General features: G+C 43.0%; 2 protein-coding genes across 4 annotated transcripts in view; one reads left to right on the plus strand and one right to left on the minus strand.

The window, feature by feature from the left end:
* The window catches only part of EEF1AKMT2 (EEF1A lysine methyltransferase 2), a 373,327-nt gene that overhangs the window by 332,340 nt on the left and 13,020 nt on the right, over positions 1-27,967 (plus strand). The gene's annotated exons all lie outside the window — the stretch shown is intronic.
* MLH1 (mutL homolog 1) lies at positions 812-27,944 on the minus strand. Of its 3 annotated transcripts, none has more exons than XM_078603755.1 (21): positions 27,827-27,944; positions 25,881-26,014; positions 24,293-24,383; positions 23,509-23,607; positions 21,586-21,659; positions 20,773-20,845; positions 19,728-19,819; positions 18,876-18,918; positions 18,142-18,230; positions 17,147-17,259; positions 15,533-15,626; positions 14,888-15,041; positions 13,970-14,140; positions 13,044-13,156; positions 9,791-10,005; positions 8,749-8,857; positions 8,472-8,535; positions 7,772-7,936; positions 6,549-6,641; positions 5,538-5,657; positions 812-3,625 (listed from the first exon to the last, which is right to left on the minus strand). In XM_078603755.1, the coding sequence occupies exons 2-21, from the start codon at positions 25,991-25,993 to the stop codon at positions 3,479-3,481; spliced, it is 2,232 nt and encodes a 743-aa protein (XP_078459881.1). In that variant the 5' UTR covers positions 25,994-26,014; positions 27,827-27,944; the 3' UTR covers positions 812-3,478. The 3 variants fall into 3 exon arrangements, with proteins under 3 accessions (XP_078459881.1, XP_078459883.1, XP_078459880.1); XM_078603757.1 differs by having other exon boundaries at positions 25,881-26,021; positions 27,827-27,912; XM_078603754.1 differs by lacking the exon at positions 27,827-27,944 and adding an exon at positions 27,741-27,826.

Consider the following 27,967-nt stretch of genomic DNA (forward strand, 5'->3'; position numbering starts at 1 on the left):
ATGAAACATTTGAAATCTCCAACCAGATCTAGACTAACGGATGCACACTTGCATCACTTGTTACGACTAGCAGTGACAAATATGGAACCGTACATTGACCATCTCATTAGCCAAAAGCAGTCCCATAGTTCCCATTGAAATACTGGCAAGTTTGTTGATTTAACTTTACTTGTTCTTCATGTTAAATATTGTATTTGTTCCCGTTTTGTTTCTTCACTTCAAAATAAGATATATGCAGTGTGCATAGGAATTTGTTCATAGTTTTTTTTAAACTATAGTCCGGCCCTCCAACGGTCTGAGGGACAGTGAACTGGCCCCCTGTTTAAAAAGTTTGAGGACCCCTGCACTATACCATTGACCGTCGTGTCAATGGGTGAGTCGTGGGGGATTATTGTGTCCGTCCGTCGTGCATCAAAAAAGTGGGAATGGGGCTGGGTGGAGAGGGGAGGGGCTGGGTGGGGGATGGGGCTGGGTGGGGAGGGGCTGGTCACCCCGTGGTGCCCTTATAAAACTCAACGTTTAACCTACTCACGCCAACTTGTGCCCGCCCTCACAGTCGGGCATATTTGCGGAATACATCACGCCGCTGTTGACCCTGGCCATTGACCGAGCAACCCAACCTTCCTACCAGCTCCCTCCGCAGGAATGTGTTCTCTGGGTGGTCCAATTTCCTCCAACATTAAAAGTTGTCCAAACGTCCCAATATAGGATCACAGAGCTTGGGCAATTGTTGGCGCCCGTTCTGGCTGCCTTCCCCTCCCCTCGTCTGTGGTTTACCACACCAATGTATACGGGAAGTATGCATTACACATTTTGACTTTAAAGTCTCAGATTTTATTATACAATTACAAATATACACACTTTATGCACATGTGCTGTAATATGCACAAACGAGGCCGTCTCCACATGTACACATGGATTGTGGCTTCGTGGGTCAGCTGTTTAAGACATCCTACACCATTTAACAGAATTCTGCCGTTGCAGGACACCGTATTTCTCCACTCTCTGATGTTGTAGCTGCTAATGCCTATTAAACCATCTAATGATGTACCAATTTGTTGTGGTTTTGATCATTTAATTGCATCATGAATGCAATAATCATTTAAATTCGTCTACTGTGCTGTAACTAGGTGGGCTAATAGTGGGGAAAACTGGTCTGGCTAGCTGCAAAACTAATAAAATGTAAAAACAACTTTTTTCTGGAAATGTAACACGATAAATGTATTACTGTGGCGTTTGTTACTGTGCAGACCAAAAATAAGTACTATGGGACGCTGTTGTGTACTGTGCTGTCCAGTATTTATGGCGGTCAGTCTGAGGATATGCCGGTCCCCCATCCCCAACACCCCTCCCCTATCACCCCCTCACCACCCCACCATACCCCCCTAGCACTAACGAAATTCTGCAAGTACACTGACCACTTTTTCCATGTTATATATCACAATATAACTTGTTCTAGTGTACTTTCATTGTTGTACGTAACATGTTCCAAAGCTTATAGGATGTACATTATTTTATTTACAATTTTTTGCATTATATATGTGTGGTGGTCAAGAATGATCCAGGTCACACAACCTAGGGGAGGGGTACGTACCGGTTTGGACCGGTTCGTACCGGCAGGGATGAGAGGCGGTTGGAACCGCTCTGAGGGGAGGGGGCTGGCGAGAGCCAGGGCCCGAGACACCCCCACCCCTCAGGGAGGGGATATATAAGACGGCTCCCGGAGAGCGGGAGCCAGTCTGTCTCATCTGGAGCTGAAGGAGGTGCCGCCGGAGATCCGGGACCCCAAGCCTCGAGGATGCCGCCCCGCCGGGACTGAGAGGCCGAGGGCCCCGTTAAAGCGTCCTTGGCGAAGTAGCTATAGACTAGGGAGGTAGAGTGGTAGGGCATAGAGTGGAGGCCATACCTCCCTAGGTTGTGTGGTTGGGTTGTTCCCCCCCCAGTGAGTGAGTAGAATAGAGTGGTTATTGGAAATAAAGCGTGTTGCCTCTAAAAGAAGTCTCTGTCTCATTCAAGAATACTACATATGTACAACTATTTAATTAGCCTACCTGGTGACGCTAAATTGGAAATCTGGCTAGCCGGTGTTTTACTGTATAATAATAATAAAACCCTTAGTTTCAACGCTGAGGGTCCTGCATTGAGATGTTTAGCATGTGGGCAGTAGCCGGACCACTTTGATAGGAAGGGATAACACTCAAAGGCTCTGCAAAGATGGGTCAGGTGAGTGGTCCAAATCTGTAGATCACAGGCACCTATTGCTGTACTATCAAAAAAAAAACTTTAAACAAATCGCCACCTGGAATTGTGGCCATTATCGAATTGCCAAGGAGGAGCATCGTTAAATACCTCCGACAAGGGCATAACTTTCAGACTCTCTCGAGCAAATAGAATGATCATTACAAAATATGCATCTGAACATCACGTTGGTATGGTTCCTGACACAATGTACAAACCTATGAACGATGATAAATGTTAAATACCGCATTTCCTACTGTAAATATATTGATGCGTTCAACTTTTTGTAGAAAACACATCAAACGACCACACAAAAAAAAACAAGAAAACCGCAGAACTAAAATGTGACCATCATTCAAAAATATCGCCATATAATCTATGTGAAATCGTGCCATGCCAATTGAATGTTTCTGGAAATGGTCCTTGAGCAGAAAACATTACATGAAATAGTAATTATATCTGCATGATTTTGTACACCCTTCAAGGAATGTAGTTTGTTAAAATGCAATTTTTATGTTGACAAAGTGAAAATGGAATTTAGTGCAACACCAAAAAAGTCCCAGGCTTAAAAGGGTTTAACGTTTTTGGGACAGAAGGGAGTTCGAGAAAGGCTTCATAGGATAATGCCACGATTGCATCAGCGGTTTGAATATACTGTGATCATGAAAGGCTTTTATACATATATATCCAGGAAAGTCTAACTTTTATCTTCATGAGCTTTTCAAGAAGGTACTGCTGCAGTTGTCTAGTAGATTGGGCATCTCACAAATTATGGCTAATATCTGTATGGATGCACTAACTCCCACTAGCAATTTTCTGGGCTGCAGCCATGCACTGCACCATAACTAATACAATATTACTAACACTTGATCTTTCGTGTGCCTTTTCATATATAGACCAGAACTTAATTCTAGATTTGAAGTTTTCGTGACTGCAAGGATTCATACTCTTTGTTTTTTTCGGTAAAGTCACGTAGGTAAAAAATTAAAATAAATGAAATCACGACGTTTACATGCAAACTCCTTTGTCAAGGCGCTCCCCTCCTCCCACCCAGCTTAAAATACGCTGCCAAGCTTAGCAGTGTTCATTAGGACGCTGTCTTTCCGACAGCTCTGTTTCTTCACCTGAGGACGGCTGCTTGCGTTGTGGCTGAAACGTCGTGATTTAATTTATTTTTTTACCTATGTGGCTTTACACAAAAGACCAGAACTTGGTTGTTTGATGAAACCCAGGAGGGAGTCTAGCATCTCTCGAACACCCTGTAGAGGTCGGTGAGGTTGGCGATCTGCAGCAGCGTTCCATCCTCCGCAAACTGCCCAGGCGGCAGTAGGACAGAGCGCAGGGCCTTGAAGACCGAGTGTTCCACTGTCCACTTCCAATGCGGAAACTGCGGGGAAAGGGGCACAGGCAGTAAAGATGCTATACCAACACCTGTCTGACCCTTCTAATGATCACAGCGAAGATGATTAAGTCTTTTTACTTCGATGCATCAGAGTTCAATGAGGTGCACAATTTTAGAAAGGTAATGTTAAAAGATGCGGCCATGCAATTACTTGCTCACGACAATGCTGGCAGAAGGGCATACACTAGAGGGAGCTCAAGTGCCTGCCTAGAGGGCACATTTGCCCTCTTTCATGCTGGCCACAGATGTCTTGGAAGAGATGGGTGTACCCATACTTTACCCCATCATCCGTGATCTGCAGCTCAACTAACTTATTATAGGGGAGACCAGAGTAATTAGTTACATAGGAAGATATATTACGTTTGAAACTGTTGAGTTGGAGGTTTTCTTTACTTTGAAAACTGAGCAATGATAGTGGCAGAGGGTGGCCTATTTAAATGATTTACAGGGTAAACGCAGTCATGTTTATAAATACAATGAAGATGAATTTGTTATTAGTTCCAGATAAAAAATAAGGCTATGGGTATTATGGCTAGGGAAATGGATGTGTTTGGCTGAGAGTTATTAATTAACTTAATATTAGAAATCCATATTTGTTTTTGGGTTGGGCCGCGTAGCAGTAGTTTTATGCCAAAATCCTTGTCGTCAACCCTCCACCACGTGACAAGCTTGTCACGTTTGCAAAGATATTATTTGGTGGTAATGACAATAATTTTGGTATAAAACTAACATGTGGCCTAACCCAAAAACAAATATGGATCGAACTATAAACATTGTTGTATTTTACCGGGTAAGGCCCACTGAACTATATCTCTTTTTCAGAAGCGACCTGACCACAAATGATAGCTCAACAAAGTGGGTTTTCACGTGGAAATGTATCGCAGCCAAATACTCGAAACGCATGATTATAAATGTGGAGGGAAATACCCGAGGACCCGGAGAAAAATCTATAAGATAATGGGGAGAGAGAACATGCAAACTCCAAATATACAGGCGCGTCAGGGTCGGGATCGAACGCAAGACCTCCTGTATACTATACCAGGCGAGGTAATAAACATCTCGCCACAGTGATGCCACCAAGTAATGAATCATTGGTTAATGTAATAAGGGGCTATGGAGTAAAACTAAAGTTGGTGGAGGGTTGATGACAGGGATTTTGGCATAAAACTACTGCTACACGGCCCAACCCAAAAACAAATATGGATTTCTAATATTAAGTTAATTAATAACTCTCAGCCAAACACATCCATTTCCCTAGCCATAATACCCATAGCCTTATATTTTATCTGGAACTAATAACAAATTCATCTTCATTGTATTTCTAAACATGACTGCGTTTACCTTGTAAATCATTTAAATAGGCCACCCTCTGCCACTATCATTGCTCAGTTTTCAAAGTTAAACAAGTATAACCCGTAAAAACAAAGTTTTTTACTATAAATCCTTTATATGCGTGGCGGCTAGAGTCCTCTCGTGCTCTGGCTTGAGATGGCTGCCACCTATGGGTCAGATGATTGCATTGCACCATTAAGCAATTGGTAATTAAATATATTTTCGTCCTAAAAAGTGTAAAATTTTGGAAAAAAATTTTCACGAACATTAATTGTCACGCACGAGTCTGTGTGGAAAATGTCAGCTCGATTGGATCACGGGAAGTGGGTTAAAAAACAACCGAAAGATTTGCACGGTCCTAAGCAAGCAAGCAAGTGAACTTAATATAAAGGATTTAAAAACCTCCAACTCGAACAGTTTCAAACGTAATATATCTTCCTATGTAACTAATTACTCTGGTCTCCCCTATAAAAAGTTAGTTGAGCTGCAGATCACGGGTGGTGGGGTATAGTATGGGTACATGCATAGCTGGTGTTATAAATGGAATTATGCCTGTGCTGCTTGCCTCCTGGCTGGGCTCAGTTTCATCCGTCGTCTCCAGGGTAAACTCTTTCCGCACCGAGTAGAATAGGCTGCACTCGCGGCAGAAAGATTCAAAGCACTCCTTCTCGTCCTCCCAGTTCACCTGCGTGGCAGATTTACATAAAAAGCAACGTGAATTTCCTTAAGCCGATAGAAAAACGGCAACTTTTGAAATCAGTGGCCAGACAGCAGCTTTGTTGAGCCACTGGGCAACATGTTTGAAGAAGAGTGTGGAGCTATGCACGATCAGCTGCACACATAAACTGTATGTGTTAGGGCTACAGAACAGATACTGTGCAACCTAGTGAGATACAGCCCTTTGCATGGTTGAATAAAACATACAGAAATGATGTTTTGTTATGTTTGGTCAGGAATTGCCTAAAATCTAGACCTTGATACACCATCGAGTCCCGATATCAATGTTTACTGATCATCACATGTGTTGAGCGAGATTGCAGCCTAAAACATATATGTGCATTTTTTGTCATAGGGACATAGCTAGCTAAGGTTTGGGTATGCTGGGCTGTCTCAAATTATTAACACACTCATTTGAGATTCAACATATTTTCAGAAAAGTCATGCATTGGGATGTTTGGAATAAACATTTTTGACACGTGTTTTTCGATAAGGACCACAATGCAAATGAGAGAATAACACTCAAAGGTCCGCAAATAGAGGTTAAAAAGTATAATGTCATTCATCTAGAAAAGCGACACCAAGTTTGAAGGCAATTTTAAGTAGGTCTTGCACTGGAATGTTTGGTCGTGTCTAATTAAAACCACAAAGTTCATAATCAGAATATTTTTTTATACTGGAGGAATCCAATGAGCTATAAACATATTTTTCACAGATGTCCAGTAGGAGGTTGGAGCACACTGTTATGAACAATGAGGTAATTAGTAAAATATAAGCGTTGGGACAGGCAGATGCGAGGCTATTTTAACACAGATATGAGTGGTGTTGCCAGGCCTTTACAGCTGCACCCCCTGGTTACCTCTGTGGTGAGGCGCAGCATGAAGAGAGGAAGCCCCTCCATAGTTGGGATGTAATTGTCAAGCAGCAGAGGGAGTCCAGTTAGGTTACCATCCTGCACGTGTTTCCCCAAAAACAAAACAAACACAAGCTGATCTTGACCAACTCTCACCTTCAAAGTCAAGTCATAGTCTTCTTGGTTCTTTCGGTAAAGTCACGTAGAATGGAAACAATAAAAATAATAAAATAAAACATAATAAAATAATTATCACGACGTTTCGGCCACAACGCAAGCAGCCGTCATCAGGTGAAGATCAGGTCTGTCGGGGAGACCTGATGACGGCTGCTTGCGTTGTGGCCGAAACGTCGTGAGAATTATTTTATTATGTTTTATTTTATTATTTTTATTGTTTCCATTCTACGTGACTTTACCGAAAGAACCAAGAAGATGAATCCCTGCAGTCACGAAAGCTTTAAATAAAAATTCAAGTCACAGTGTTTCCCTTCACAAATGAGCAATGGGGCAGCACTCGTATGAGGGCGGTAGCCTTGAACCAGTGCTGAAATTACACATTCCTAAAATAATGGCAAAAAATAGAACAATACAGGTAGTCCCTGACTTACGATGGAGATGCGTTACGACGACCCCATCGTAAGTGAAAAATATCGTAAGTCGAAGATGGCCTCGTCTACCCAGGAGTCTTAAAGAATGGTGATAATTTAGCAAAACAGAGAAATTTACAGTACCGCACTGTATAAACTATATGCGTACAGTACATCCCGGCAGCGTCCCAACGTACAGTATCGTACCTCGTACGCTGCTGCATTTGCCTGCCGCGCGAAATGTAAAATATTTTACAATTGTCATATCGCTATCACCATCGTAAGATCGTAAGATCGAAATATCATAAGTCGGACCATCGTAAGTCGGGGACTACCTGTATGCTTTACCCTTTCTGGCAATAAAACAGGTTTAAGATGTTCAAACACCAAATAGATACCTATTGCAAGGCATTAAGTCTGATCATTAACCACACCTAGTTGCGGCAAAACATGCGAATAAACATGCTCTGATAATATATGCAGTCAGTTTAACACGTAGGCTTTTGCTATCTAACCCAAAAAACCTGTATTATAGATATGCATTGTCTTTGAAGCCAGTTGGCCAACACCAGAGACAGCATGTGTGGTTAATGCGGACTTGATGTAGGTACATTCTACAGCCCCCATCGTCCCCCACCGCACCTGATCGATCTCGAGGGAGAAATAGTCCTGCAGCATTTCCGCGCGCTGGTTTAGGAAGGCAGCTGCGTGCTCTGCAAGCTCCTCCCGAGGACCGTCCTCCTCCGTCCAGCCGCTGTCCGGATCCTCGAGCGCCATCATGATAATCTGGTACAGGGGCGCCGGAGTCTGCACTCGCACACAAAGACAAAGATCCCTCTTATAGCCTTCAACAGATTGTTGGGGCAAGAGCTCTTCGCGGACACCTATTACGGCCGGAACGGCACACGAGGGGCTAAGTGGCCAGAACTACGCCCAACCGCCTGTCTCCCCAATGCTGATGTTTACACACCGCACCAGGTACTCGTTTGAGGCTGAGTCGACCTAGGGTAGGCCCAGGACTGGTTCAGATAATCGTCACCGGTGTTGGCCGCAAGTGGGAATCGAACTTTGGTATGCCGGCTTCGTAGCACAGCACGCTAAACGCTACACTACCGCTCCCCACTGCAAGCACACACGTTTAGATTAATTCGCATAAATGTAAACGTACACATATTTCACCCTATATCTATGCACACAGAAACAAATGCATACACATTTGAACGCAGAAATTATCAAATAACCATCCCTGTTAAGTTGTATAGAATGCATGGCCCTACAACGCCAGTGTCCAAATGTGACCCTAGTGTTCAGCATGCATCCACAGGCATGACAAGGCACTCACAGAGAGACGAAGAACTCCAAAGTTTCCAAAGTCTTGTATGAGGATCTGGTAAAATAGCTCTTGGCTGTGGAAAAGAATACGCCAGGAGACAAATATCATCACACAAAGGAACAAGACTTTTTTTCAAACACATTCATGTAAAAAGGCATGTGGTAATGCTGCGATCGTTGGGAAGCTGATGGGCACTATCATTGGGAATCTCATCAGCTGTTGTTATTACCAATGCCTGCTTTGGAAACAACGGCATCTCAATGTGTAGCGCAAAGTCTCACTGGACCTGAGCTTCGTGGTGTTGACAAGGTAGAGCCTGGTTTGGTGCTGAAGGAGAGCCCAAGTCGGGTCAACACAGCCCACAAACGTGTGGTTCTTGATCACCTCATGCAGGCCTGAACACAACCACGGAAACGCGCAGCCTCAACGACATGCAACGTATAGAAAGGCATCACAGCAATTTGACATATTATTAAAAAAACACAGTTACATTCCAATTGTTTGTTCATGGCGGACACAATGCAAATAAAATTCTGCCCAACCTTTCGATTTTTAAGTTACAGCACACTGCATAAGGCACGAACCCAGCCAGGTAGGATAGAGATCCCTGATATGAGGTGGTCAAGTGACGAATGGGTCAGTGAACTGCCACTGCTGAGATCTTTGGTCTAAAAACTGATTTAGCTGCCAGAGATTAAACCGGGTTCTCCACGATCGCAGGTTGATGGTCACAATCCAGTCACCAATGACTTTTGGAGAAAAATACTGACTTTGGTGTGATACCTACTTTGGTTAATTTCCAGCTTTGACAAACAAAAAATAGATGTTGTTTTCACTGTTATTTGAAAAAACATTTCTCTAAAGTGGAACGTGTGACAGTGTAGAGCCTACTCTTTGGTTCTTTCGGTCAAGTCACGTAGGGATAAATAAAATAAATTAAATCACGTTTCGGGCGCAACACAAGCGTCCGTCATCAGGTGGGACAACCACAGAACAGATGTGTGGAAACCCTCCCCGTAGAGGCGGTTTAATCTAGATTTCAAGTTTTCGTAACTGCAGGGCCATACTCTTTGGTTCTTTCGGTAAAGTCACGTAGGTATAAAATAAGTTAAATCACGACGCTGTGTGGACAAGGAATATCACTTGAAGTGATCTCAGAAGCAGTTCTATGACATTGCTCTCCTCGTCCTGCTCTGTAATATCCACAGCAATTATGGTTTGTGGATATTTCACTTTGATGAAAAATAGGGAAAAAAGTATAGAATAATAAAAAACGACAAGAAACCAGTCGTTATACATGATGCATGTGCTGTGCTTTCTGTGCGGACCGTCGTGCTTGCTGGAGGCGATTTCACTCTGCAGAGCAAGGAGGCTGACGAAGCTGAAGACACGGCGTTTGGAGAGGGCGCCTGCCATCAGTGGCTCCTGCTCCTCCTCCATCCCCTCTTCCACCGCCGCCGCCTCCTCCTCCACTCTTGAGCCACCTTCAAAGGCCTCCGCCTCGCAGCCCCTCGCCCCATCTGCGTCCGTGCGCGGCCTCTTACTGGCGGTGTAGTTTGCAGGCCAATGAGATTATGAACAGAGTATGAGAAGGAAAAAAAGCCAGTCCGTTAAGTGAGGTTTCACTTCGTGTGATGTGACATTTGCAACTTTACCATGACCCGTATGCATGTAGAACTTATTTTGCACCATACATAGCTAACCGTACTAATCAGAGGTGTAGGGGAAGGACAACAAACTAAACACAAAAAGCAGTTCTAAAAACACCGGTGGGCTAAAGTAGTGAACTATTTGTCTTTTGTAAACGTGACACATTTTTTACTGTTTGGCCGTGTCGGGTGGTGGAGGGTTACGACATTTATAAATAACGCGATCTAACCCAAAAACCTTTATTAGGAATAATATTGGTCGCGAAAGCCTACATGTTAAACAGTTCTAGAGAAATTCGCTTTCAATATAGATTTAAAAGTGCAAAGCTCCAGTGGCTTCCCAATATCAGAAGGACCTGAATAATTAGTCCAGGAGCCAGAGCTGAAATTGGTACCACCATGAGTGGTAAATCCAAGTTGTACTGATTTTTATAAATGGCCAATAAAATTGATTACGAAATTAACTATTCATTTTAAAAAGTTCACAATGTATTGTCATATAATCAGTACCACCAAAGGTTTTCCTGCATGGATGGTAACAAGTGATAGACCTGATGGTAATGGATTACATCATATTCCTACAGTAATTGCTTTTGAAACTGACAAATGATGGAAAATTTTAAAATCTTGGCAGAGACATTTTCTACCACCCAACCCAAGCAAAGCATGGACATGATGATGATAACTATCGATGTGGAGGATAATTACTTACAAGGATGATGATTTAACACGTAGGCTTTCGCGACCAATATCATCCTTAAGAGATTTTTTGGTGTCGCTAAAACCCGCTACTACCCGACACAGCCAACTAGTAAGGGTTGTCACGTGAACAGAACATGCCAATTCGTTACTAGTACAGCACAGCGGTGTGTTGGAGAGCCAAGCCACAACATTTACAATCTGAGTACAACGTTTCGGCAGTAATTATAACGAGCTTTATAAGGCAAAAGCCAGTTAATCAAAGATTTACTTGATGAAGGTTTGGAACGTGAACAACGGCAATAATTGCCAAGCCATCAATTCCCAGGAAGAGCAATAGCTGATCAAACCAAGGGCATAAAAACCACCAAGACTTTATGGTCTACCAAAAATTTACAAACCTGATGTCCCATTAAGACCCATAGTTAGTACAATAGGCTCTCCCACATACAAATGAGCACAATACGTAACGAAACAAAAACAGGCCTACAATGGTAGGACCTCTTCGTTCATCAAAAACTCTGAACATGTCGTAAATATAATCAAAGATATTAAGCTTAACCCTAATGATATTCTCGTAAGTATTGATGTGACTTCTCTGTTCATGAGGGTTTCGGTCAACAAGTCAATTCAATTACTCGACACTCTGGTAACGAACAAAGGTTTAGCCAAATATATCCCAAGACTAGCTGAACACTGTGTAAAGAACACATATTTCTTGTGGAAAGGTGACTTCTATAAACAAAAGGAAGGAGCAGCAATGGGCTCTCCTTTGTCTCCTGTGATAGCAAATTTGTACATGTAAGATTTTGAAACAAAAGCAATAGCTTCAAGCACACTAAAACCATCTGCTTGGTTTAGATACGTGGATGATACATTGGTGGTCTGGCCACATGGCAAAGTTACACTAAACGCATTTCTAAATCATCTCAACTCGCAAAACCCATCCATCCAGTTCACCATGGAAGTGGAAGCTGACAGAACTCTACCATTTCTGGATATTCTGCTCGGACGGGGTCGAAATGGTAAAATAACACACTGTGTTTACCGTAAGAAAACGCATAATGACGCGTATCTGAATGCAGTCACACCATCACCCCGCACAGAAATCTGCTCTTATCAAGACGCTGATTCATCGAGCTAAGAAAGTGTCAGATGGTGAAAGTCTGAGAAGTGAAATTAATCATGTTAAAGAAGCGTTGCAAATGAACAGTTAACATGATACACAAATCAACAGGGCATTGAATGCCAAAACCAAATCAAATAACACGAGCATTGAAACTGCCCAAGTAATTAAAATGATCAAAATACCATACATTGCGGAGTAACTGATAAACTAGCCAGATGCTTGGAAAAACAAAAACATCCGAGTCCGATTTGGCAAGGTACATAAAAAAATACAGAAATTAATATCTGGTACAAAAGATGTATTACCGAAGCTATCAACACAAGGTGTGTACATGATTAACTGCACTTATGGCAAATGCTATGTTGGGCAAACAGGACGAATGATCAGCACGAGACTAAAAGAACATCAGAGAAATATTAAATATTCCCAAATACAACTGTTAGGAGCAGCAGAACACGCTTGCCAAAAAGGACACTCAATTGATTTTGATAATGTTGAAGTTCTGTGCAAATCTAGCTACTACTGGCCAAGACTAATTAGATAATCTATCGAAATTTAAAGAAACAAAAATAATTTTAACCGCTCGGATAGTTACCGACTTAGTGCTGCGTGGAAGCGAATCATCAAATAATACATTGTTTAAATGCATGCCTATACAGGCCACCATACTTCTATAGGGATTACCGTTGGTACAGCTATTTTAATACTCACAATGGACAGGAAGGACAAGATCAAAGGGCTCGCATAATGCGCATACATGATGTACGTTGACTCATTAATCCCCCACCCCCCCCCACTGAGAGCAGAAGTGTGGTCACCACATCTAGGCCTCTATATAAGGAACGAAACAGGTGGACTCGTGACGAATTGGCACGTTCTGTTTACGTGACAACCCTTACTAGTTGGCTGTGTCAGATGGTGGCGGGTTTTAATGACACATATTTACGCGATCTAACCCAAAAAAAACCTCTATTTTGGATAATGATGATGAGTAAAACATCTGCTGCACTCGCATGTGTTTTATTGCCCATCAGTTTGACCAATGAAGCACCTGCTTAGTTCAGCACAGATGTTCAATGACGATGAAGTTGACAAAATACACACCAGAGAGGAGAGCTGGCAACATCCCCATCACGTTCCAGCATCTCCATAATGGCGAGTTCACTCGGTGCGTCCGTCTCTTCCATCTCCTCTTGCTGGGGCTTGGGGAGTGTGTTCTGTGAAAGTTTGGTTACATATATACAGTACTTATTAATCGTAACAATGCATTAGTAGGTGTCCTGCGGAGACAATATAATATTAAAGGACTTAGTATTTTTGTCAAATAGAATACAATTTTGTGGTTTTGTCAATGGTTATTCATCTTAAGGAGACAATTCGATTCACCAAGAGAATGTGGAATTTTCACTACTACCTCGGGGCTTCCAATGTTCTTTTGAGCCGAGACTTACACACACAGAAAGACAAAGACCCCCATATAGCCTTAACAGACTGTAGGGGCAAGTGCTGTCAGCGAGCACCTATGAAGGCCGGAACGGCACACGAGGGGGTGGGTGGCCAGCAACCACGCCTGACTGCCTTTGTCTCCCCAGTGGCGATGTTTACACACCACGCCAGGTACTCATTTGAGGCTGAGTATATGTAGGGGAGGCCCAGTACCAGTTCAGATATTCGTCACTGATTTTGGCCGTGAGTGGGAATCGAACTCGGGCAGCCAGGTTCGTAGCGCAGCGCGCTAACCGCTACACTACTGCTCCCCACACACACACAAAGACCCCCTGTATAGCCTTGACAGACTGTAGTGGCAAGTGCTGTTAGCGAGCACCTCACACACACACAGACACACATACAACGATATGCAAACAGAATAAATGACACAATTGAAGGTTTGTGGGGATCTGCGAGACACTGACAATACAGATAATAGAATGTGGCAAAGATCAAATGAATACAACTTTCCCCGAGAGAAAAACCAAGACACACATGACCAGAAATAGCCCAGCTGATGAGCCGGTGGCAGCCCTCCCTACCTGTGTTCGTGCTTGAGGCTGCAGGAAGATGTTGATCTTCTGGTCGCGCGCATCCTTGCGCACCAGCTGGTGGGCGTACACGCGGTCCGAGGCTGCAGAGGGTCCCGGCCTGGTGCTGCCACCTTCCTGGGTGGACTCTAGCCCCACCGGTGGAGCATTCGGCAACAGCGCCTTCACAAACACAACAACAAAAACGATTTAAATGTATACAGCGTAGAAATGCAATCGCAAACTACGAACCCAGTAAATGTAACGGGCTCACACGGCATTCAACTGTTAAGTAAATTATGCCTCTGGGTGGCATACATTCAATGAAGTGTTTCCATTGTGACGGCACTGTAGAAAAACAATCATGATTTGTGCTATAGAAGTTCCATGTTCTCGATTACGGAGTATTGTATTGTATACATATATGTCACGTCTGAATGTGTGTTGTGTATGGATGTGTCTGGTGTATGCCCTGTAGATGTGTGGTGTTTTAACTCTTTATGTAGACATGCTTCATGTCCTATATAGAAACATGTTATGGTCCAGGTGGATGAATGTTATTTTTGTTGTTGATATGTGTGTTGCATTTGCAATTCTTCAAAGAGCGATTCCTATTGTAACATCTTCATGAATTTCAATGGCGTTCTAGCATGCCCAGAATGCAGAATTCTACCAATTCCACCCCAAATCTGGTGTGGCATTCAGGCCAGAAGGGAGGGTCCATGAGCCCTCGATGGCCTAGTGAATTCAAGGCAGGGCATGGTCCTTACCCGCACGAATGTGCAGCGGGGATGCATGAAGCATACAAGTGTCGTGCCTGCCTTCAAAGGTGCTCGCTAACAGCACCTTGCCCCAACAGTCGGTTAAGGCTATACAGGGGATCTGTCTTTGTACATAGCACAGTGTGTGGGTACGGTTGAGCGCGCCTGCCTGTGAGAAGTAGGTGCGCGAGGAGTTGGAGCCGAGAAGCTTGCTCTCCACATGCTGCTGCACGGCCTCCGTGACGCTGTCCTCGTGCAGGAAATGCACCTCGTGCTTGGTGGGATGAACGTTCACATCCACGTTCTGTGGAGCCAGCTCCAGGCTAAACAAAGACAAAGATCCCCCATATAGCCCCAACAGACTTTTGGGGCAAGCGTTGTTAGCGAGCACCGCTGAAGGCTGGCTAAACACACACACACGTCTTTCTCAATTCTTCTTTTCTTGGTTGATGTGAAACTATATCCGCCTTTTCAAGCATAGCTCCCCGAGAACGATTGTTTAAGGGTGCTTTATAAATGTTAATTATTTTTATGAATTAAACAAATTAGAGCAGTTTAACACGTAGGCTTTCGCGACCAATATTATCCATAACAAAGGCTTTTTTAGAGCACTCAATATATTAATGGTTCGTGAACAACATTGGGGCTGGGGTGACTTTAAACACCATTTTTAATATATTAACAAAGGCTTTTTTTAGAGCACTCAAGATATTAATGGTTCGTGAACAACATTGGGGCTGGGGTGACTTTAAACACCATTTTTTTTTACTCTGGGTGGGTGGGGGAGGTGACGGGTGACAGCGTCGTGTCGCACCTGATGTAGAGGAAGGGGTGTGAGTTTTTGGGGAGGTACGCCGCGTATACCGTCTCGATTGCCTTCCGCAGCGCCGTCGAGTCCACTAGCCGGTCTGCAAACAACGCCGCAAAAACATCTCCATTTCAACATTTCAGTTTTCTGGAAAGGAATAATATCAGAATCGGAATCTTTATTTAGACCAGAGGAATCCGGATGAGCTATGAAGCTCTTTGTTAACAGATGTCAAGTCAGGAAATTAGAATACAAAAAACTAATAGGAGTGCAGAGGATAGGAAAGGTCAGCAAGTCGATAATGAACAAATAAAGATAAAGTATACAAGTACAAATTTCAAAAGTACATCAAGCCAGCAAAACAATGACAACAACAGTCCTAGACCACACCAAGACAACACACAATCCCTCAATAATATTGACATTAAAATTGAACTCTCGATATACGGGTAAAGATCAAAGTTACAAATAGTATTTGCTAATATGGTTGTATTCAGCACTAATATTCTGCTTCAGGACCATCAAAGCCTATTCAGAAACTCCTTCCGTCAGCTCAGGACATACATGAATCTTGAAGAGACATCACATAATGAGGGTCTTACTCTCGATCATCCGCGGGCAGATTATCTGGGTTGCGGATTAAATGTGCTCACCCATGGATTTTAACTTGTATACTCCTCAACCGTCATAGATCAGTGACTCAAAACCCACGTAAGTGTCCGCAAACAGGTCGGCAAGTAAACCCCGATACTTAAAAAACGAGAAAAACAAACGATACATTGATAATTGTTTTTTTACCCTTTTATCCTGCAACAAAACTGACACCTTTTTTTACAAGGAGTCATGTTTGCATTGACCACAATACCTGCGGTCGGAATGCAAACAAAAAACACAACTCTGATAATGTATGCACTGTCCTTGAAATTGATTGGTCCACACCCGAGACAGCTTTTCTTAGAGCCTAGTCTCACATGGTGTTGGACCAGATGATGCCAAAAGGTGCAAGGTGTCAGTTTTGTTGCCAGATAAAAGGGTAAAAAAACAATTATCATATTTTGCTACTGGCAAAGGAGGTTCCAATGGTGTAAACGATACATCTTCACCACCATTCTGCATAGGTAAGCAATTAATACATTTCGTGACCTAATTTACAAACCTTTTCTTTTTTCAGATCTGGGCTAAGCCTGCCCCATAGTCCCCTGGATAAACTTGAACGAACTGCACTTACAAACTCACTTTGAAAGGCCTCCATTACCCAACACGAGAAGACAATGTCATGCTGGGCAGATTGGATTTACACACTTAAATGATCGTAAACATTTTCAAACGTACCCCTCAAAACTAGACTTAGCTGAACTACACAATGTATACGATAGATACTGTTTGTGCAGTCAACGGTGGTCAGGCCGAACCCATTAAGTTGTTCCACCTGTGAGCCTCGTTAAATTACAGGTGGCTGATTAAAAGTTTGAATCCTAAATCTCAGTGGTGCTGGCCCTAGGAATCACATCCCCACTTCTCTAATGACCCATCCTTGTAGTCTGATAGCAAAATTCTTCATGGATATTTGCTGCACAAATAGCAGATACAAATTGACGATGAACAGGTGCCTGCACTCACGATTGATGAAGAGCAGGAAGACGCACTTCTTCATGGAGTAGTTGGCGTTGGAGATGTAGCCTCGCATTTTGAACACCAGCTTTTTATCTTCATAGTCCACCTCAATGAGCTCCCTGTACGACAGCCAAGGACAGGTCACAATGCCTCCCGCATAATATTTTGGGTTCATCAAAGTCTGTTGCTGACGGTCCATTTGGCTATTACTCGCCTTTTGCCAGTCCAAGGACGGGTGTATTGCAGTAAATCTTTGAAACTTGCAGGCAAAAAGCACACCGGGACGTGATATTAATTGCATTAATGCGTGTGCAATTTGTAAGGGCGCGGTGACACAGACTTATTTCATTTTAAGGTAATAATCCCTTGTTCATCACGACGTCCTTTTTACTTTGACGTCTCAACAGCGTTACGGAGATCACGTGACGTGAGGGTTCTGCCTTTGTAGCGAGGGTTGTGAGTTGACGCCGAAGAGGGGGGAGGAGGCGCCTCGGCCCCCCCCCATGTGGAGTGACGTCAGCCGCTAATTATTATGAATGGGGGGGGGGGTGTCCATTTGGAGGACGTCACCTGTTCATGATTATTAATGGGGGCTGGTCGATGTGGAGTGACGTCACGAGCGTGAAGGACAAACATTCCTGGGTAATTATATTATATATTATAGGAGGTATTATTTCACTTGTTACCCAGGAAAGTATCACCGATTATTATGGCTCTTTCCAAGAGGGCACGTTCTCCCCTTGTTTTGCATGCGTTTCTCTCGCGTTCTGCAGTTTCCTCCCACAGCTAAACAAACCATAATTGTATGGTATTGGCAAACATCCCAATGCATAAAAAATACCTCAAAATTACTCATACTGGGATTACATATAACAACATCATCCCTTACAGCAAAAAATCTTTGCAGGATCCTTCGAGAAACAGTCTTTAATCTCAAAGACTCTTCCTGGGTAAATAAGGATAAAATATTCATGAGGAAAGGACGCTTGTTTGAGACCCACCGAGCAACGGATGCTCCATACACGGCTCGAATGTTGTCCACCGTAGTGGCTCCAGGAAGTGTGCGCACGTCGGCTGTGCTCTCCCCTTGCTGTTGGGATACAATCTCCGTCACTCATTCATTCGTCCAGGAGACTTGGATGTCTCGTAGTAGGCAAGAGCAGAAAACATCATTTTATACCACAGAATGACACAGGAAGGTGATGTCATGGACCCTTTGGTGTAAACTAAGTTGCACACATTTTATATGCCTGCCCTTCAAAGAGTGTCCGTAAAATTATTAAAATGAAATATTTAATCCTCAGCGATGGGATATGCTGAATACAACCTCCTCGCTTAAAGACCCAATCAATGTACAAATCACGTGATAAATACTATAAAAATTATGTTTTTTGCACATTTACTGGTTACTAGGTTGAGACCATGGACTTTCTACACTTGAGCTCAGTTTAATCATCGCAGGTGGCTTCTCAGATGACAAACCCAGGACCTCAGCTTGCTCAATCCTGTGCCATGGCAATCTCAACCAGGATTTTAACTCAACTTTCCCAATGTGGCACCAAGTGTGACCACATCATGGCAGAAACATGTGATCATACCATGGCACTAACTGTAATCGTATCCACCAAGTGTGATCACACAATGGGCGAGACCAATAACCAGTTATCCTATAGAATCACAATAAAAATGAATATCTCATATATGTCGATGTTTCTCATACATCTTAAATGCTCACCTTCTTCAGTGTAAAACTTACTCCGGAGTAGTGTATTGAATACCTGACAAAATAGAAACATCTAAAATTACAAATTTATTTTATGTTAAGAGTACAAATCAAAGAATCACCTGTCTCCCACAATTAAGAACTCAAATAAAAATGTCATATTTTCCACGGAGCAAATTTACACGTAATAACTCATCTAGCTGTATTTCCCATGGCCTCCACGTGAGAAATCAATGTTGTCTGTGGATGCACCCAGTTGATGTCTACTAATTGTTCATAAACGACTAATGATTATTGCGTGTTATGTCCCTATAACATCTGGCAGTTCACCAGCATTGGTTCAACCAAACCTGACGCTGCTGATAAGACACTATGTCAAAACCAGTCCGATTTGCTTGCACTGAACCAAATGCTGCTGAAATTATGCAAGCCCAGAAGACATTGTGGTTGACGGGAAATGTAAAAAAAACTTTTATTTTTTAATGTGAAGGAATAAAGGAATGAAGGAGATAGTACCTGCTTACGTATTTATCACCATCTCCCCTCTTATAAACATACTGGCATACAAATTGTACTTTATAAACAAAAATTAAGTGACATTATTTGCCCCGAGCCAAATAGTTTAAATTCCACATTCTCACATCAGGGATGAATCAGTCTATGCAAAGAAGAACCACTGCTGATTTCCAACGGAACGGTACTTATTTTATGCAACCCCAAGGACTGATGAGCTGAATCGTCCCTACTAACTGGCTGGGATTTTTGAGGGGAGCGCTGTGACATGTCCCGACCTGACTGCATAAATGGGGCTTCGCGAGTGCTGGATTACACGGCACGGTGATACACCGCTGGGAGTTCTCTCACCGGCTTACGACCTCCGTGATCTTGCCGTGCTCCTCACTGGCACTCTTGAGGGCTTTGCGTCGGGTCGCCACATTATAGAACAAGTCCTCAGCCTGTAGGGAAATGTTCAAATTTTATTGCTTCAAATATATTTTTGGCAAATAACAGTGAAATATATTTCGATTTAAAGCTTTCGTGACTGCAGGGATTCATCTTCTTGGTTCTTTCGGTAAAGTCACGTAGAAGGGAAATCATAAAAATAAAACATGATAAAATTAAATTCTCACGACGTTTCGGGCACAATACAAGCAGCCGTCCTCAGGTGAGGAAACAGAGCTGTCATTGGAGCGCTGTCTTTCCGACAGCTCTGTTTCTTCACCTGAGGACAGCTGCTTGTGTTGTGGCCGAAACGTCGTGAGAATTTTATTGTTTTATTTGTATTATTTCCATTCTACGTGACTTTACCGAAAGAACCAAGAAGAGTAAAATATATATTTTAAGATTTAGATATTCATTATTTCAGCAGGAAGGGCCCAATGAGCTGTTAGGCTCTATTTCATGGGCATCCTGCGACGGTACAGATGTTATATGGTCCAGATCTTTGTTAAAATTGTGCGTACATAGTTTACGATAGAAACAGGGAGTGTCAGCACATACTTTATATGTGAAATGTGTCTTCATTTGCAGTCAAAATGGTTACATAAATAGAAATATACTCATTGAGGCATCCATTCTTACCGTGTAAAAAGCTGCTGCTCAATATTCGGTTATGCTAAAATGTTCATATTAATAAAAGTGTCCATGCTCTTTCCTTGAAATTAACAAGTGTTTACATGGCAACGCATTGTAAAGGGTGGTCTCTGTTTTCTCTTCTCTGAAGGTCTATTGCCTGAAACATCACACGACTATACGTTTATTTTATAATGTAGTATTCATTATGAAGACGGTGAGCTTTTACCTATTTGTAAGTTATCGGTTCAGCTCTTTTTCCAAGCGACAAGTGTTTTTGGATCCTGAGCACAAACACCGCAAGGACAGGTTGAAGGACAGCTGCTTTATTGATTACCGTAATCTGCGTTCCCTGGTTTCCCGCGCATGGTTTGGGAGGCGCCTTCAGTTTGCCATCGCAGTACATTGCCCTGAAAAGCACAAAAAATCAAGTCCTTTAGGTGGAACCAAGAGACATTCTAATGGTATAAAGTCTCCATTGCAATGGGGAAAATATAACAGGATAAGAAGGAATTAAAATTCAGTGTACGCTTAATAAGCACAATAAGTACAATCATTCATGTAGAGTGCTCAACTTACAATTGAAAGGCTGCGAGTTCATATCCTGGTCAGGGGACATCTTGGCTTATTGGTCTCTCTAGACTCAAGTAAATGACTACCACTTTGGGAAGAGTCAATGGTTGCTCGATAAAAGACAGGTGAGGTGTACACCACAATGTGGAATATCTACCATTAGTTTAGTAATGAACTGAGAATAGCACCACTCCATTACTCCTTTAAGCATGGAAACTGAGGTTTGGAGACATTTTGCTAATGCAAAGTATCCAGAAGGATGCATGTCAAAGATACATCCAAGGTGCAGCAGTCCCATCTTCCCACCAGGGTCAATGTGAAGAGTAACTCATTGTGAGAAAACTATAGAAATTGCTCAATGTCTACAAATTACTCCAAATCACCAACAGAGATAAGCACCACCCTGAGCATGTAAATGCAATGAAACTAAATGTTAATTATTTTGTAATCCATGAAATAAAAACAGGCACTGTGTTTCTACCGACCCGGGGTTGTTCACGTGCAATTGCAAATCAGCATTCCTCTGGGTAAATTATAGTGCATTATTGCTTTTGCGTCACATGTTCTGTGCTGGCACCTGTAGGCACACATGCTGTCCGCTGTCTTGGTAGTTATCGTCACGTGCGCCACATGACTGATGCTGGCTAGAGCCTAGAGGGGAAGAACCAGAATTGGGGCATGGAAACACACATGACCGGTGAGCAACCTAATTATATCTACACCTCTGGATCCTTACATACATACCTCGACAGAACAGCTTTGTAGAAAGATGGATAAAAAGTAATTCCCCACTCAAACATGTGTGGACTGATGCTCATATCCGTTGATGGTATTGAGCCAGTGGTGAAAATGTAGTCATCCTGTGGTGGGGATCTAATCTCTATTGTCCATAGTACAACCACTTGAGTTACATTTTTCCATTGACAACAGTCCAACTTCGGTGGACTAATTCCATCCAATCACCAATCATTTGCAAATTTCCTTTGAAAAGGGCTGCTGTTCATATAGATGACTAGCTGTACTACCCGGCTTCGCCCGGGACTTGGATTCACCACGCCCGGCCGCCTTTGTCTCCCCAGTGGCGATGTTCCCACACCACACCAGTTACTCGTTTGAGGCTGAGTCGACCTAGGGGAGGCCCAGGACCGGTTCAAATAATCGTCAACGGTGGTGGCCGTGAGCGGGAATCGAACTCGGGTCGCCGGGTTCGTAGTGCAGCGCGCTAACCACTACGCTACAATGCGTTACGCTTCCACATGCGCGGGTCACGTGACAGATTTGACGTCACAGCTCACTTGCCGTGCAAAAAATATATGCATTATTGAGCTCCCCTCCCCAAAAAGTGTATTTTTATAATGTTTGCATGGTGTACAGTCTGGAAAGTACCCACATTGCAAATTTCCAGTTTGTTGCATGTCGGGAAGTACGCTAAACATTTTGAACAGTCACACATATTTACAACTTTGCCTTTTATATATATGGAGATTAAAAATAAAACTTGACAATACTCAAAAAATTGACACTTTCATAAATAGATATTACTAGCTACTGTAAGAGAAAAGAAAAGATTAATTCATTATTTGAGTATTCAAATTAGATATATGCTACACTTAGAAAATCAAATCGTATAATTTTTTTTTAAACTGATTTTGTATCGCAGTGACAATGACGGTGATCCAGAACAATAGTGTTGTTCTGCCATCCCACTTCAACCACCTTCCCCTTCAGTAGAAATAATACCATGAAATCAGCCAATCCTATGAATACAACCAGACTGTACACTTTAGATATAACATCACATTTTTGTTTTTATTTTTCGCTGTTGCTTATTTGTATAATAATTATTTTTTGGGTAAGATCGTTTCAGTATTAATGTGTTGTTAACCCACCACCACTCGACACAGCCAATAAGTAAGGTTTGTCATGTAAACAAAAGTTTTAATTAGTTACTACTTACTTCAGCAAACTGGTGTGTTACAATTTGAGTACGACGTTTCGCTGGTGATTACAACCAGCTTCATCAGGCGATATGGGTTTACTCTCCAACACACTGGTGTGCTGAAGTAGTAACTAATCAAAACGTTTTGTTAATGTGACAAACCTTACTAAATGGCTGTCGGGTGGTAGTGGGTTAACGACACATTTATATTTAGGTGATCTAACCCAAAAAACCTCTATTATGGATATTGTTCGCGAAAGCGTACGTGTTAAACTTGCTTATTTCTGATTTAAAGCTTTCGTAACTGCAGGGATTCATTTTCTTGGTTCTTTCGGTAAAGTCACGTAGAAGGGAAACAATAAAATAATAAATCACCTGATGATGATTGCTTGTGTTGCAATCGAAACGTTATAAGAATTTTAATGTTTTATATTTTTATTATTTTATTGTTTCCCTTCTACGTGACTTTACCGAAAGAACCAAGAATATTGCTTATTTCTGTTTTGAAATATTCATGAATTCATTCAAATATGAGTAGCTTGAAAGTGTAGGTTATCAGACCTCTCCACGAAACCCGAAGGTGGCGATGGAAGACAGGTCCTCAAACTTCTCCAGCTTGCTGGTTGTGAAACGCTCACACACGATCTCCATGTCCTCCTTCTGTTGGTCAAACGCATCACATTGGTCAAATGGTAGCGATGAGAACCCATAGCACGTATTACTGGTCAGGAGGGCTACAATGAATGTGGCCTAGGGTACTTTATTACTATCATCTTTTTTTTTTGATTCTCAATTGAATTTAAATTTTACGTTAAGCATCATGTTCCATGACATAGAAATTGTCATTTGCAACTTTTACCGAGACCAGTGTAAGATCACCTTGTATCAGAGAACAACAGCCTTCAGAAAATGACAAATTTGGAGGTTCCTTCAATAGGCATATTATCTATACTTGGCAGTGCACATTTCAAAACGCCCCGTTAACAATGAAAAGGGCAACATTTTTAAGCCTTATAGGTGAAGTGACAAGCTAAATTAAAGAGGATTTTTAGTGCCATAATTGGTGATCAGGCTGAGAACATCTATTTATGATACTTGAGAACCCGGTTTGCACAAAGTGGCTGCCCCCATTGGATATTTGATTCAGGAGACACTTTCACTTTAAGACCTGAATGATTTTTCAATACCATATTAACCCCAAAGTAATGAGAACTGGGTGCCCCAATTCCATCACGTGAATTCGGTGGCCACAGACATTGGGATGGGATCGGTTAGGTGGCCTCACTTTGGCCACACAGTTGTTGACCGATGGCATCCAGTGGCCTTCGTGGGGTGCGAGGCTCACGCGAATACCCGTGCCATTGTCCTGGATCTGAATAAGCTTCAGTCCTCCATTCTTCACTGTCACCTGTATGCTCGTGGCCTTAGCATCCAAACTAAAAGTACAAAACAAAAAAAGACAATCCAAATATGAGGAAATGACAGGAGACACTTAGCTGTTTATGATGTTATGCGGCCGCCAAGCATGACATGACATTTAATTATTTTAAACAATATATATAATCTGACAAAAGGCAACGTGAATTAATTATCCAAAAAACTGTTTTTTTGGGTTAGATCGCTTAAATATATAAATCTATCGTGAAACCCGCCACCACCCGACACAGCTAATTTGTAAGGTTTGTCACATAAACAGAACATGCCAATTCATCACTAGTACAGCAGACCAGTGTTGGAGAGCAAAGCCACAACATTTACAATGTTAGTAAAACGTTTCGCCAGTAATTACGAGATGTGATGACATCTACCCCTCTATTTAAGGAAGGAAACAGGAGGATTTCTCCACAAATCTGTCTGTCACCTGATGGAGCTAGTTGTAATTACTGGCGAAACGTCGTACTCAGATTGTAAATGTTGTGGCTTTGCTTTCCAACACACCAGTGTGTTGTACTAGTGACGAATTGGCATGTTCTGTTTACGTGAGGAACCTTACTAATTGGCTGTCGGGTGGTGGCGGGTTTAATGCATTTTTTATATATTTACGCGATCTAACCCAAAAAACCCGTATTATGGATAAATGGTCGCGAAAGCCTACGTGCTAAATTAATGTTAATTCAAATAAAACAATGAAACTATTTACTCAACATGGAAATTGCCAACATTTACCAATCCATGGCAAGCATTCCTGGATAAATTCAGGACTATTATAGCATATTATATTACAAAATGCAGATAGTGTAGAGTAAAGCATACAGTTGCATACATATTTTCAATGAAATGGTAATACATAAAACTTCGATAAAAATTTAATATAAGTAATATTTCTGAAAGAATAATACTAAATTTCAGAGGATGCCTTTAAGAAGTTTATAATTTATATATTTTTTTCTATATTTTAATGATATACATACAGTATATTGTAGTCCTCAATTCTGTCGATAGCCCCGAGCAAGCGGTGCTGAAAAGACGGGCTTTTGTGTTGATCCTGAATATATTGTGAACTTGCAAGTGTCTGAATAGGAGTTAAGTGCTTTAAACACAGTGCTGCTCAAGAGAGGTAAATAAATACTCTTTGGTTCTTTCGCTAGTCACGTAGGTATAAAATAAAATATGACGTTTCGATTGCAACACAAGCAATCATTATCAGGCGGGAATACCACAGCAAAAAATGTTCTTGCTGTGGTTTTCCCACTTGATGATGATTGCTTGTGTTGCAATCGAAACGTCGTGATTTAATTTATTTTCTACCTACGTGACTTTACCAAAAGAACCAAAGAGTATGGATCCCTGCAGTCACGAAAACTTCAAATCTAGATTAGAGGTAAATAAACTTCGTCAGTACAAATACAAGTGGAGTCCATCTTATTGGCCCTGGCTTGACAGCTTGATTTGCAGTCGTGGACGTGCGTTAGTCCAGATGCTCTGCCCCTCACCAGTTCTCCATCATCTCCTTGATGGCATTGGCTGGACGCTGGATCACCTCCCCAGCCGCAATCCGATTTACGACGGCCTCATCCAGGCGCCGGATCACGCACGGTGCAGCCATGGCGTGCTGAACTTTGTCCCCCTGGGCTCTCAAAGACACACGGTGGCACAAGAAAATCACTTCTGTAAAAAGCACAGCTCAACAAAGGTTGCTCCTCGCCAGGTGGCATAGTGAAGTTAACAGTGGCACCTGTGCGGTGGTGGCTATGCAGCACTGCTGAGGCGAGGGTTGGTGAACTAATCTCCATGTAAACTAATCTCCATTGGAACCTCCTTTGCCAGTAGCAAAATATGAGAATTTTTTTTTACACTTTTATCTGGCAACAAAACTGACACCTTTTTTTACAAGGAGTCATGTTTGCATTGACCACAATACCTGCGGTCGGAATGAAAAAAAAACAACTCTGATAATGTATGCACTGTCCTTGAAATTGATTGGTCCACACCCGAGACAGCTTTTCTTAGAGCCTAGTCTCACATGGTGTTGGACCAGATGGCCTTTTGGCGTCATTGTGGTCAATGCAAACATGACTCCTTGTAAAAAAGGTGTCAGTTTTATTGCCAGATGAAAGGGTAAAAAACCATTTATAATCTCCATCCGTTTCCATCTGCACAGGGATAGTGTTTCCCGCTTGTGCTTGTGGGTTTTCTCCGGCTACTCTGGTGTCCTCCCACTTGTATAAACCCTCATTCATTGGCTGAAAACATCTTAAAATAAAAACCCAAAGCAGGACCCTCCTGCAAAAATAGTCCAACGACTCAGTGTGCCTTCAATGAGTAAAACAAGGTTTGATGTTCTCTTAACACATCCCATCAGCGACACGGCCTTGTTCTGGGGACGGAGTGCAATATTTCAGCGGCATTGGTTCAACACGGGCACAAACTCTGCAACTGGGTTTCGACTTTTGGTGTCTCATCAGTCGTAGCAGCAAGGCTTTACCTAAAACCCAATTTTGACTTAAAGCTTTCGTGACTGCAGGTATTCATATTACTCTCACATTTACATACTTATTCCTTCTTTAGCTTCGCCCATTTACCTCTGTGTTGAGCCCACCAAAATCCGATAACACATTCCTGCGGAGGGAGCTGGTAGGAACGTTGGGTTGCTCGGTTAATGGCCAGGGTTAACGGCGGCGTGGTGTATTCCGCAAATATGCCCGACTATGAGGGCGGGCACAAGCCGGCGTGAGTAGCTTAAACGTTGAGTTTTATAAGGGCACCACGGGGTGACCAGCCCCTCCCCACCCAGCCCCTCCCCACCCAGCCCCTCCCCACCCAGCCCCTCCCCACCCAGCCCCTCCCCACCCAGCCCCTCCCCACCCAGCCCCTCCCCACCCAGCCCCTCCCCACCCAGCCTCACCCCTCCCATTTTTTGATGCACGACGGACGGACACAATAATCCCCTGTGGGCTGGTGGAACCAGTGGGTTCCTACCAGTATAAACTCTTGTTGCAGCAGCAGCTCTTTCTCCTGTCAGCAGTTCTCCTGCTGTACCTATCCCACCTGATGAAGGTCGCTTGTGTTGCGATCGAAACGTCGCGATCTATTATTCAACGCCAGTGACGATGTGAACCGGTCCTAGGCCACCCCTAGGTAGACTCGGCCTCAAATGAATACCTGGTGCGGTGTGTAAACATCGCCACGCGTGGTGCTGGCCACCACACCACCTCGTGCGCCGTGTCGGCCTTCATAGAGGTGCTCGATTAACAGCACTTGCCCCTACAGTCTGTTAAGGCTACACGGGGTGGGGGGGGATCTCTATCTTTGTTTACAGTAACGGGGCGCGTAGTAGCGGCCGTGATGCTCACCGTGTCGCCTTTGCTCATCTAAGAATGTTTGCGTTGCTCGAGTCGCGTCGACGGAGGGGGGGGAGGGACGCGCGCGGGAGACTCACGCAACGCAACTCGACGACGCTGCCAACGATTGTCGAGGTTTCTCACTCGACGATTCGCGCCCAGGGCCACGCAGCGAACTTCCCCGCCAAAAATAAAAGTCGGCGGCGTGACGTCATTCCGCAGAGTAACAACGCAGCGCG

Source organism: Lampetra planeri, chromosome 21, assembly GCF_965212315.1.
Source record: "Lampetra planeri chromosome 21, kcLamPlan1.2.h2, whole genome shotgun sequence".
NCBI lineage: Eukaryota > Metazoa > Chordata > Hyperoartia > Petromyzontiformes > Petromyzontidae > Lampetra > Lampetra planeri.

What these genes read in the sequence shown, in the direction of transcription:
- MLH1 (XM_078603754.1), bottom strand. An exon ending in TAAGTTTTACACTGAAGAAG is followed by an intron (nt 18,231 to 18,875) that starts GTGAGCATTTAA and finishes GTATCCCAACAG; the next exon opens with CAAGGGGAGAGCACAGCCGA. An exon ending in TATGGAGCATCCGTTGCTCG is followed by an intron (nt 17,260 to 18,141) that starts GTGGGTCTCAAA and finishes GCTGTCGTACAG; the next exon opens with GGAGCTCATTGAGGTGGACT.